This window comes from Macaca fascicularis, chromosome 3 (assembly GCF_037993035.2).
Source record: "Macaca fascicularis isolate 582-1 chromosome 3, T2T-MFA8v1.1".
In the NCBI taxonomy this organism is placed as follows: domain Eukaryota; kingdom Metazoa; phylum Chordata; class Mammalia; order Primates; family Cercopithecidae; genus Macaca; species Macaca fascicularis.
In genome coordinates this window covers 106,922,819-106,936,449 of record NC_088377.1, presented here as the reverse complement: position 1 = coordinate 106,936,449, position 13,631 = coordinate 106,922,819, and the positions used below count along the sequence as shown (strand labels likewise).

Sequence of the window (13,631 nt, the reverse complement as noted above, 5' to 3'; positions counted from 1 at the left end):
GAGGGCAACTGCTTAGAACCCCTATCAGTTTGGTGGGTTCAAGGACGGGAAAAGGAAATTTTCATTTTTAAAGGAATAAAAGGGGCACAATCTGAGTCATCTGTATTTTCTGTACAACTTCAATGTCATTTTACTCTACATATTTATTCTAGGTAGTGATACAATGGAATCTCTAACCTGTTCCACCTGGACATTCTCCTAAATTGGGGTAAGAGGTATCACTCAAAATATTAATATTAAATAAGAGAGCCAAACAAAAAGGGAGAGATGTAAAAACAAATTCATGAAGGAAGATCCTAGAATGTCACATGAATACCTCCAATTATCATGGATAATGCAACTGAATTATTAACTACTTTCAAAATAATTTATTCTACCAGCTGTCTGCTGTGCTGCGATTATTTTCATACCATCACTAGTCTCCTATTTCTGACCTCAAGGAAACTGCTATTCTTAAAAAGCAAGTATAAAAGGTTTCTTATTATTATTATTATTATTTTTTCCAGATGGAGTTTTGCTGTGTTGCCCAGGCTGGAGTGCAATGTCGTAATCTCGGCTCACTGCAACCTCTGCCTCCTGGGTTCAAGCAATTCTCCTGCCTCAGCCTCCCAAGTAGCTGGGATTACAGGCACCTGCCACCACTCCGGCTAATTTTTTGTATTTTTAGTAGAGATGGGGTTTTATCATGTTGGCCAGGCTGGTCTTGAACTCCTGACCTCAGGTGATCCTCCTGCCCCGGCCTCTCAAAGTGCTGGGATTACAGGTGTGAGCCATGGCACCTGGCCTAAGATTTATTTCTTATATAACATACCTCTTTACAAAATAAAGATCTGTTTAACATATGCACACGTACAAACAATATAATTGTGCACAAAACTATCTTATCTCATTGGTTTAAAAAAGTGCAAACACTCAACATGGAAAACACACACAGTCACTCCTGACCTTGCAAAGCCATGACTTCCAGGTGACAAAGATGAAAGAAGCCTTTAAAAAATCTTTTCCTTTAGTATTTAATAATTACTGGCCACGTGGTAGCTCATGCCTGTAACCCCAGCACTTTGAGAGGCCGAGGCAGGCAGACCACCGGAGGCCAGGAGTTTGAGATCAGCCTGAACAGCATGGTGAAACCTGTCTCTCCTAAAAACACAAAAAAAGTAGCCGGGTATGGTGTGGCACACATCTGTAATTCCAGTTACTCAGGAGGCTGAGGCATGAGAATCGTTTGAACCCGGGAGGTGAAGGCTGCAGTTAGTCAAGATTATACCACTGCATTCTAGTCTGGGCAAAAGAGTGAGACTCTGTCTCAAAAAAATTTTAAACCACCACCATAGCACACGTATACCTATGTAACAAACCTGCACATTCTGCACATGTATCCCAGAACTTAGGGAAAAAAAAGAAAAAAGAAAAAAAAAATTAAAATAAAAACAATTACTAAGTTTCTTCCCCTGCCACCTCAAAGTCCCAAACTTTTCTTGTGATATTTGAAAACACATGTTGACAACCCTACTATCCAAAAGCTTCAAAATAATCCCATGTCTACTCCACAAAGGGCCAAATAAGAAGGCTCCATTAGCAAGAACTGGAGAGCGTATGTTGGCTCTAAACAGATGATCACATGGGGACTAGGTTTACATTAAGATTTTACCCAATCACAAAGAAAGCCAAGGCCACTCATCTTACCTCAAACTGCGGGTAGGGAGGAGTCATGGCTGAAGGGGGCCCTGAGGTGGGAGGTGGCATCCCTGAAGTGGGTGGGAACAGACCCAAGGCGTTCAGATTTAATCCAGGAATTAAATGTGCTTGAAGCTGCAACAGTAAAAAGGGTGCTTAATTTGACAATTAAAAGAATCAAGGGAAAGTTAGCATTTTTAAGTGACAGTATGCAAACTGTTGATCTCTTGTCTAATAAAGAAATCATCACATAACTCAAACTTAAAGCAGATGTTCCATGGGACTTTACTTGAGTACATCGTTTACATCTGTTTATATCCCTTGGTATTTTAAAATCTGTGTGCTGGTTTGCCCCCTCCTTGGTCCACAGCTGCATTAAGGTATCTCAAGGGCAGCTTTCCTTTCCCTTATGAGTACAGGGCTTAGACACAACTGTATTCTGCATGCTGTGGGCAAACTAAATATAGACTAAAAGTGATGTATCAGAGTCGAAGAGGTAATCAAGTAAGATTGGTTCATTGAAAAGCAAACCAGCTATTAAGAGATCTTTACTCGTTGGGTAAAACTTAGCAACCATGGGTCTAGAGGCCTCTAAGTTGAGCCCTGTGGAAATCAGGGCCCATCCCCATGTAACTACTGCAAGTAAACATATCATTGGAATGCATATAGGAGCCTTAAAGGGGATTTTAATTTGTTTAATTTTTTAAGGGTTGAGGATGTAATATAGACAGTGGGAGATTTGAGTGTACTTGAAAATCTTTTTAAAAGGCCTAAGGGGGTTAGATTTAATCCCAGTGGATTCCAGAACATTTGGAGCCAAGCAGTGAGAATTGAAGGAGGTTGGAAGTCACGTGGGGTGTAAAATGGCGCGCATTCTAGGCTCTTCTCACAAACGCAGTATTTTGATATTTCCCTCGTCTCAGGTTTTGTGTTTCAGATGACTGGCCCAATTGAAAAACAAATTATTTTTAAAAATAATTTACTTTAACATTTAGGACAGGCTTTTGAAGAGTTCCATTTTCAGCATCATTTCACTGATTAAGGAATGTCAGCAATTTGCTTTAATAGCCTCAGATGTACTACACAGATTGTTTTATCAATTGAAATTCTTGTATCTCCAAGGTTTATATGGGTAACCAAGTAAGTTTTAAACCTGTAATCTTAACGTTAACTTTTATATGCATTATATCTATTGTAATCCTAATAAGCGTGCAAGGTAGGCAGTAGTCCCATTTTACAGATGAGTAAACTGAGGCTCAGAGAGACTGAGTAAACCATCTAAGAGAATAGAGTTGCAGCTCATAAATAGTTCAGTTGTGATTCAAATACAGTTCATGTAACATTTCTTCTATATTAAACTCTCTCAAATTAACATTGTAAGAGAGGTGCTATATTAACCTTTGTAGGTAGATACTAGCCTTACTTCAGAGAGAAGGAAGCTAAGGCTCAAAGACTAAATAATTTTCTAAAGTCACAGAGACAGCAAAGCTTAATGTCACAGCCAGTATCTTCCCTATACTATCCCAGGGTACTTGCTGAGGTGCTAAAAATCAACTAGAGCTACTTCTAATGATAATGCCACGAAAGAATTCAATATTAATGCAGTTAAAAACACTGTTTTAACTATTTGTTAAAATAAAGACATGCCCTTCATAACAAAACTAACATTCATAGAAGCAATATCATTTTCATAAGACTCCCTAATTTTCTTCATGATCTCTTCCTCAGCTTTGGCACACGTCTCAACATTGCCTTTAACTGTAATGGTGCGTTCTGGATTATACAGCGTCAATTCCTGCAATCTGCAGAATGAAAAAGAAGACAAAGAAAAAGAATGAAAATTGGAGGAAGATAGTTAATAATTCAGCCACAGATGGCAATTAAAAACAAACTGTGGAGCCTGGTAATATGTAAAAGTGGGTGGGGTAAAACATGATGGGAAATGAATAAGCCCTAAAAGACATAAATCCAAAACTGTAAAGCTGCAAGAGAGAAGAAAATACTTGCCCTCCCATCTTCTCAAGTAAAGATGACTGGGTACATATAGTTTATTCAAGTCCATGTTTTAAAAACACAGCTTACTTTTCAACCGCTCATAGTTGAACCATTTTCACAATTTAACAGTGAATTGAGAAATGACTGAAAAGATGTATAGTTTTTGAGGAAACCAAATACCTTAAGTACATAACCTTAAGTATGTTCCTAGTCTGCACTAACCAATTCTAGGCATAATTGGCATTCTCGTGCAATTGCATTTTCTGGGTCACCAAGCAAGGAAAAAGCATGGAAACATTCCAAAAACACAAGCCAGAATTCACATGTCTAAACTTAGTTTTTACCAGTTGTTTTAGAATTTAGATTGAAGTAGGCTGGAGGAATATCAATCCATCTCGACTAAAATTTAAAATGGTTCACTCATGGCCATTTAGACAACAAAAATGTTAGATAGCGGCAGGAATATTCAGAAACTCCCTGCGGGACCTGGGTCCTGCTGAACCTTCAAAAGTCACTGAAAATCATACCTGAAAACACCTAAGCCTATGCTGGTCAACAGCCTTGAGAGGAAGAGCAATGGGAGACATGCGCCATGGAAAACAGAACAAAGTACATAAATTGAGAGGATACGGATTATTGGTACAAATCTCCTGCATCTTCTGGAAGTTCTCATTTTCACTACTAGTGAAATGTCACAGGCTAACCTTGAGCCAGATGAATGCGAAGTTATTCTTTAACATTTTCTTCAAACCTGCTAAAAATGTAAACATTTATATAATGAAGACTATTTCTCTTAGACTACTTTAAAAAGAAGTCTATAATTCTAATTCAGTCTCAACCTGGCCCTACCAAGCATTTTGTATTAGAGTTTTAAAAATAGCTGCTTCTATAAGATTTTTTTGCTTTTAAAACTCTCCCCTTTCTGGGGGTAAATTTAAGACAAAGTAGTATTACTTATTGTATTTACCACTTTTTTCCCCTTTATTTACAACCAAACAGAAGTTTCCTGCTTCCTTGCTACCTTCTTTGAAAACTCCTTGTACACAAACACTGTGCAGTCTTTCCCCTACCATTCTTCCTCAGTTCATCAATCTTTTCCCACCTTTTTGAGTACTCTGATTGAAACTAAGAATGGCCACCCTCAGAAAAAGAAAAACCTTTCCATATAATTTCAGAGCATCCACAGATTCTAGGTGTGGTAGCCTGTCTCCAAGGTGACTCCCCGCCACCCAGTTATCTGTAGTCCCACACATACATACCGAATAGGGCTGACTTGTGTAAACAACATTAGAAAAATGATAGAGTATAACTTCCGAGGCTATGTCATAAAAGACATTGCAGTTTCCATCTTGACAACTGCCATGTCTTGAGAACACTCAAGCAGCTCTGTGGAGAAGCCCATGTGGGAGGAACTGAGGCTTTCTGCCAACAGCTAGCACCAACTTGTCAGCAGCATCGTGAGACCCCAAGCCAGAACCACCCAGCTAAGCTGCTCCTGCATTCCTAACCCACAAAAACTAGCTGAGCAATTAATGTTCTCATTGTCTTAAGCTGTCAAATGTTGGGATAATGCGTTACATGACAATGGATAATAAACTGGGTTATATATTCCAACTTTAGGAATAAACGTCATAAAACAGTTAAGACTGCATTTAGAAAATATGAATGTAAAGCATTTGGTTCCTCCTGCCAGAAGCAGATAATGCTTTCAATACGGGTCAGAAACCTAACAGGCAGCAGGCTGTATTTGAGAAACCATGTGTAAGTACAGCAGCACGGGTTAGCTGAAGCAGCTGAAGCTGAATACACAACATGCAGCTTACAGTGTTTGAAAGTTTTCTTATTCAAAAGCAAAGGAGCACTCACGGAGATATCGTGATTTTAGTGTCTGTGTCCTGCTCAATTTTTTTAAGATTTCTTCCTTCTTTACCAATAAGACGGCCAACAAAGTTATTATGAGCTAAAATCTTCAAGGGGATCTCTTCTGTGCTGTAAACAGAAAAGTGGTCATAAAATTAGAGTTAGTAAACCTATTCTTGGGTAAAAAGACAATATTCACTCATTAAACATTTACTTCCTACCTACCATCTGGGAAGCACTGTGTTAGGTACAGCTTAAAACTTGCTGACAATTGGCCAGCATTCTAGCAATGCATGAATAGAAGGGGAGAAAAAGTACAGAAGTTACCTTCTAAAATAGTTTTTCTTTTATTCACTTTGGGAAATATCTTCAGTGATGGAGTCTCTTACTCAAAACCATATTCCTAAACCCCTACTACCAAAACACAACATACAAATAAAAAACAGTACCATCCAGTACAAATATACACCTGGAGATATGTGCATAATTTATATAAGGAAACAGAAGAAACAACAGTGGTTACACTTTGGGGGAAGGGCATAAGAACAGGAAGTGGAGCTTTCATTTTTTGTTTTGTAACTTTCTGAATTTCCCAGTCATATATATATAACTGTTTAAAATGTCATTGCGGCTTTTCCTTTTTCTGTCTTTTTTTTTTTTTTTTTTTTTTTTGAGATAGAGTCTCCCTCTGGCGCCAGGCTGGAGTGCAGTGGCACGATCTCCGCTCACTGCAACCTCCACCTCCCGGGTTCAAGCCATTCTCCTGCCTCCACCTCCCAAGTGGCTGGGATTACAGGTGCATGCCACCATGCCCAGCTAATTCTTGTATTTTTAGTACAGACAGGGTTTCACCATGGTGGCCAGGATGATCTTGATCTCTTGACCTCATGATCCGCCCGCCTCGGCCTCCCAAAGTGCTGGGATTATAGGCACGAGCCACCGCACCTGGCCTATTTTTCTCTATATTAAAATAATTCTTTTTAAAAATTTTTACTTTAATAATTACATTATTATAATATGGCACCCACATATAATATTACTAAAACATATTTAAAGTTCTCTACAAGTTAAGGTTGGCGATGAGGTCCCCACACTAACTCCAGTGCCTTATGCTGGATTCTGCTTTCAGTGCAGCGCTGTTCTGTACGCTAAATGTGGCACAGAACCCAACCTTCACTCAAAGTTCCTGTGGAAGAAATATTTAGAGTTCCTGCCTCCATTACCCAGATAAATCTCCAGTTTGCCTTAGAAGACACTTAGGCACTTCCCCACCTCCACACTCCCTGCTGCTCCAAGGTGGGGCCAGGCAGAGGACAAGGACAAAGCTCCAATGAGCTCTGAGTAAAGGATGAGTCAAGATTTGGGGCTCTTGTCTTGGGTTAATCCAGGATATTTCCTGGTCCTAGGTTCCCCAAGCTGCCTTCTTCTATAGCTGCACTTCTCTTCCCCATTATCACCACTCACCTATGTTCAAATGTGAATGAAAATATTTAAATATTAAAAGACAGATACTTCACGACCAAATCAACAGTGCCAGCCACTGTAGCTCATCAGGTATAATTTCCCTTTGTTTGTTGGCAATTCCCAAGAATTGTGTCAGAGATATCAAAAATACAAGAGCACAAATATCAACCTCTTTCACAGGACAATTTTCTTTACTCACAATTTTATATCTTGAGCTTCCTTATGCATGATCTCCAGAATAGACTTACAAGCCGCAGAGGTGCCTTCAGGTGTAGAGAGGATAGTAATTGACTTCTCAGCAGCCCCTGCATTTTCTTTACGGTGGACATCGATTCTGATAGTGGGTGCAAGCAGAGAGGAAAACCAGAGCAGTAAGCGTGTATTCACAGTGGAGTCCGTAATTACCAATTGCAAAGTCATAGGGCTTCAGGGCAAAGCAGATGACTCACTTCCCTCAAGAGCATAAACTTTCAATAAGCTGTCAACATCAATGCCTTAGGAGGCAAGTTTTAATTCTAGGAACACTCCCCTTTCTCTTTCCTCAATCCAACCAAGCAGGGACATCTTTTCATTCTACCCAAGCTGTTTGTGCTTACAGCTTCCTTTCAGATGCCACAGAACAAATGTCTCATGACAAAGAGCCTGGATTCAATCTGCTCTAAAACAAATAGGAACTGGAGGGCATGCCAAGAGAGGAACTGGAATCCCACAAGCCAAGTTGAACTGCTTATTCTGCGCAGTATGTCACTCTTCATTCATTGGATGAGCAGATTTCACCAGTCTGCTCCCCTCTTTGCAAGGTTCTTCCCACATTTTGCCTCCTTCAGAGAGGAAAGTCTGCAACAAACAGTGATAGGAATGGAACCTAGACAGATGACAATTCTACTTCAAGAAAAGCAAGTGGTCAATAAACTCAAAATGATGTTTAATTTCACTAGTAATTATATGTCTGCCAGTTAAAAGAATGTCATTTTCTTCTAAACTTTTTAAAAAATTGAGATAGAAAAAAATATGTGCAAGATGATGGGTAACAGGGCACACTCAACACTTTTGCTAGGAGTATAGAGCAAACTGGTTCAGCAAAATGCTGAGCACCTTGTGACTCAAGAACTGTACTTCCTGTAACATCTACTCCTAGTAATATCTACAGATACAGTCTCATACGTGGGCCAAGAGCGATGTTTCTTACCCTTGGCACTAATGACTTTTTGGGCCAGATTCTTTGCTGTGGGTGGGGTGTCTTCTGCATTGTAGGAAATTTACCAACATCCCTGGCCTCCACCTACTAGATGCCAGTAGCATGCCTCTCTCTCAACTCTAACAGCCAAAAATGTCTCCAGACATTGCCAAATGTCCACGGGGGTTGGGGCAGTGAGATGATCATTTATGGTTGAGAACCACTGGCATGGGAAGGTTCCATTTCTGACAGACAGAAAGTCAGAATTATCTAATTGCAGGAAGAGATGGTTAAATGTAGGAAGAGATGGTTAAGTAACAGTATATTCATATCATACAGATGTTTTTGAAAATGTGGTAAAACTACAGGTACCAACATAGTACAAAGTCCTTAAGTGAAATAATGCAATTCATATCATGACATGATTTCTTTTTTAAAGTCACACATGTTAGTAGATACAGGCAACAAATCCTGTAGAGATACATCCCCAACTTACCAATGGCTACCCGGGTGAGACGAATGGTAACTTTTTAATTTACATATTTATATGTTTTGAATTAAATATGTCTGCTGTTATTTAAAAAGTACAAGAAAGAAAATCAGCTACTCAAAAATGTGTGTTTTTGGGAAAATTAAGTGTTTGTTGAGTTCCTCTGGCCACTCAAACACTTAAAGACCTAAATAACTCATGGCCGTGAGAGTGACCACTTGATCGTGCCAATAAAATCAAGGTTTGGCTTTCATTTTCCTAAATGTTTGGTTGAAATCTAAAGCTTTACACCTCAAGAGTGAAAGAAAACTAAAAATAAGGGCATGAAACAAATTAAGGGCTACCTAAAAATAACTAATAAAAAAAATAGTGTCTTAGGTAACAGTCCCAATCTTAGGAGTCATCTTCCCAGCTGCTGTTTCAATCCCCAGTCACTTTCAGTGATGCGTGTCTTCCAGTAACACATTAGCATCCTTCTTTGCAGTTTATTTCCACCCTTTCACTGTGCCTGGATTACTAAACTCCGATCCCCTGAGAGAAGGGAATGTGGCTTTGGAGGTTAAAGTGGCCCTCTGAGACCATTCCAGAAACAGAGGTTCTGATAATGACTAATTTCAATGTCAAGAGTTAATTAAATCCACTGGCAGAGCTCTGCAAATGAATCCTCGGATATAACAAAGATTGCTTCCCTTCCCCATCCCCATTTTCCTGCCTTAAGTAAAACAAACAGTTCAATTTAAGTCACAGCTCTTTCATCTGACAGAGAAATGAATAGCTCGAAAAGGAACAATTCTAATCTGCTACATGACAAGGAAGGGAAGCCATATAAAGAATTTCTGCAGGTAACGGTGGATCAAGGGAAGCAAGAAGCCCTTAAATTTTAAGATAAAAGCCAAGCCGACTGACTAGGTTATGGTTATGGTCCAATTGTCTTTCCCACTCCTACATGATGAGGTCAGGGCCATTAATTTTGCATTCAGGTAACCAGCACCCAACATCTCCTGCTTCAAAGCAGGGGAAGGCAGGATCAGATGTCACTGCAGGGAGCAGGTGGGTGTAGACCACCTCTTAGTACAGTTCTTTTTGGTTCTGCATGAGAAATGGGTCAGCTAGTCCAATGCAGGCATGGTGCCTATGATGAATACGCATGTGCTCTTAGGCCTGCTGGAACAAACACATAAAGTATACACAGCAGTGTAGTTCTAACTTTTAGGGAAAGATTAAGCTTATTTCGTCGGATCACATTAAAAAAAATCATTCTCCTTTCTCAATTTAAAAGGCAAAATAATCTTGTCATTTCTGTAGCTGGCCCAAGGCTTACAGGATGGTATTTTTGGATACAACCTCTTTTTCCCAGCACATTCACAGGTTCTTCAGGAAAAACGTTAGTAACAGGCCCAGAGATGTGCCCTGTAGCACGTTACCGAGCTAGGTATGGGGGGCAGAGCTTGTCACCAAGCTTCTCTGGGTCAAAAAATATCCACATACTGTACAACAGCATGGTTTCTAAAGCAAAACAACATACAATGCATGAGGACTGAGAAGTATCTTAGACACACGTGAAGGGCTTCAAGCATAATTCACATGTAGTCATTTTAGTCATTTGACAAATAGAAGATCCTTCTATGCAGCAAGGCCCTGGCCTTGGCCCTGGGGCTACAGTAGTAAATAAAAACAAATAGTTCCTGCTTTCTGCTCATGATAATTAGCTCCAACATTTGGATGGGAATCTTCCAATCCCTTAAAGCCCACCAATTAAAAACATCAAAAAATATCCAGAAGAAAAAGCCATTCTAATCACATGGCTTAATCACAGGAAAAATTTGGATAAATAAGATGAGTGATTCGAGTAAGGCAAGACTGAAAAACTATCTCTGTATTGAGGCCACAAATAAAACGGATTGGACCCAGAAAATTACTTCTAAAAGCAATGAGGGGAGGTGGGGGGTAAGGGGTGGAACAGAGAACAACCTAGAAGCTGCCTGTCTGTCTTCCAGAGCCTCCCCAACCAGAAGAGGATTAGGTATCATTTGTTTTCCATTCATGTGTGAAAATCTGAGGTTTCGTTTGAGACTCAGGATTAGCTCCAGATTTATATGAAATGAACACCAAGATACTGCAAGATTTTTATACATTTCCCAAGTACTGTACAAGGAGGCCTCATGGCTGCGTTCAGAAGGGCACCAAGTACCAGAACGACACACTGCTAAGATTCCAAGGGGAATTCTCCTGAACACCCACCATACACTCAGCATACTCACTTAGACTGGGTCTGTTTGGTGATGTTCCGAATGGTGGCACCTTCTTTTCCTATGATGGCTCCAACAAATTGGGTGGGAACCAGCAGGCGCAGAGGCAAATCACATGGTTTCTGCTTGGACACAGATCCTGGAGACCCCTGCCTTGAGGAGCCCCTCTGCCCAAGCCCCCGGCGACCTCGGGGCTGCTGCAAGGGGTTTTGCTGGGCGGCCATTTCATCAGGGATATAGGCTACTTTCAAGGTGAAATTCTCTAACTGAAATCCATTCAGTTTGTCTAGTGCTCTGAAAGTTGAAAAGGGGCAGGTTTGGGAAAAGGAATCAGTCTATACGATACATCTTTTAGCAAAACAACACCCATCTCTTCTACTCAGCATTACTAGCTATAAACTTCTGAGTAAAGCCCCAGCACAAGCAGCAAACCTGCAACACACATAATCCTCCCCCTCCTCGCCCTGCACCACCACCACCTGCACACATTTTCCTTTGAGACAGGCGCAGCGGGGAAAAAGGCCACAAGTTTCCAGAGGGAACTTATGTGCCATCTACTTAGTGAAAAATAGAAAAACAAAAAACATTTTGTCAAACTCTTGGTTAAGTTTAACCCATAAGGTTATTAACAGTTTAGAATAGCTAAGCAGCAAGAGAGAAGGCAAGTGGGCTTCTTGCCTTGGCTAATGTTTCCAAATCACAGTGGAAGAGACATTAGAAATACATACCTCTTTTACTTCACCCTCTAAAATGTGAAGTATTTAAAACCATTTTAAGAAGCAGTGCACAAATATCTCTAAACTATTCACAAACTATCCTGAGTATTAAATTCTACCAGTCACACTCAGTACCTATTATGAGCCAGTCCCTGAGAAAACAGTGGTCCCTGACTTTGTGGTTAATGATCTGATTTGGGGCAAAGAGGCAAGGGTGGTGATAAACCAAAGAAAGAGAATTACTTTCTAATCTGCCCACTCTACCACACTATTTTGGGAGAGTTTCTCTCTTTTTCATCTGGTTTTTTTTTTTTTTTTTTGAGACAGAGTCTTGCTCTGTCACACAGGCTGGAGTATAGTGGAGCCATCTTGGCTCACTGCAACCTGTGCCTCCAGGGTTCAAGCGATTCTTGTGCCTCAGCCTTCTGAGTAGCTGGGATTACAGGCGTGCACCATCACGCCTGGCTAATTTTTGTATTTTTAGCAGAGATGGGGTTTCACCATGTTGGCCAGGCTGGTTTTGAACTCTTTGACCTCAAGTGATCTGCGGCATTGGCCTCCCAAAGTGCTGGGATTACAGGCATGAGCTACTGTACCCAGCCTCTTTTTCATTCTTGATCTTTATTTTAACACACAAGGAAACGTGCCCAAATGTTGAGCATAAATCTCAGTGAATTTTCACGAGGTGAACACGCTCATCCAGATCCAGAACTAGAAAACACCAGGGCCCCAGAAGCCCCACCAGTACCTGCTTCTAGTAGTTACTGCCCCCCTACCCCTTGCAGACTTCTAACACCATAGATTAATTCTGCCTATTTAAAAATTTTATGTAAGTATGTATGAGTGTACATATGTATTCTCTCATATCTGGAAACTTTTAACTTATTGTATATTCATCCAAATTGTTGTGTTCTATTTTCTGGGTTTGTTTTGTTTTGTATTCATTTTGTGTGTGTGTGTTCTATTTTGAGAAGAGAAAATAATAAATTAGTAGAGAGGATATAGCCCAGATTTCATAAACATGCACCTAATAATACATCCCTTTCTAACTCCCCAGTGCACAACAAAATGAAAAACAAAAAGAAAGAGGTCCCCACATTTCCCAATGTCACGCAGGTTCTTTGCTCAGATTCTGTTCCAATGGCCCTGAGTTTACCCCAGGTGGGAAAGAAAAACAGGCATAAAATGGTCTCTTTCTAGTTGCTTGGTGTGGTCGTTTCCGGCTTATACACTGCTTTACTTGCAAATCTACTCTCAATTCTTGACCTAAATAGAAAGAAGGGGGTAGAGTGGGAGACAGTTCTAGCACCGAAAACGTCACTGAGGGCTAGGACCTGGAAGGCAGACCTGGGCAACCAGAGGGCTCACTGACATTCTCCGGCCCAGAATGATTCTCGGTTTCTCACTTCAGTCCTCTATCACTGTCCTACCTTCTCTGGCACATGAATGAACTCTATTGTAAAAGATCAGTCATGCAGAAAGTAGCAAGTGGTTGCTTTGGCACCATCACCAACCCTCCAAGGCCCTTCCCAGAACTGCTGCTCACTGCCATACTTCTATGAATGGACCAGTCCTTTCTATATGTTTACAAACACATGTATTCATGTTCGGTACCTTCGTTAAAAGCATAATTGGGATTGTGATGTACACTGCTCTGTGGCTTCTTTTTAAATACCATGTCTTGGGATATTTCCATGTGATTTCTATGTCAGAGGGCATTCTTTTCATAAGCTTCAGAGGGTGACAGCTGGCACATGCCACACTTACTTTGCCAATGACTTGATGACAGACCCCTAATGCTGTGCTTTCCTCCTGCCCCTTTTTCCTTAAGGGAATGTGGATTAAGGGCCCTAAAATATTGTCGTTATTTCTAAAGGAAGAGAACAGCTGATAAATTTTAGTATTAATGGTGTATATTTGTTATAAAAAGTTGGAGTTGCAGAAGAGTCAACCAACTACAGATTCTTTCAAAACAGCTTTAATTTTTTTTTTGAAACGGACTT

At 40.3% G+C, this 13,631-nt stretch overlaps 1 protein-coding gene across 5 annotated transcripts in view; it reads right to left on the bottom strand.

Moving 5' to 3' along the window:
- Positions 1-13,631, bottom strand: part of IGF2BP3 (insulin like growth factor 2 mRNA binding protein 3) — a 155,487-nt gene that overhangs the window by 24,981 nt on the left and 116,875 nt on the right. For all 5 annotated transcript variants that reach the window (XM_065542204.1, XM_065542205.1, XM_005549984.4 and 2 more), the window contains 5 exons: positions 10,925-11,206; positions 7,196-7,330; positions 5,539-5,661; positions 3,344-3,479; positions 1,687-1,812 (listed from right to left, as the gene is read on the bottom strand). In XM_065542204.1, the coding sequence (XP_065398276.1) occupies positions 1,687-1,812; positions 3,344-3,479; positions 5,539-5,661; positions 7,196-7,330; positions 10,925-11,206 (802 nt within the window). The remainder of the gene's footprint in view (positions 1-1,686; positions 1,813-3,343; positions 3,480-5,538; positions 5,662-7,195; positions 7,331-10,924; positions 11,207-13,631) is intronic.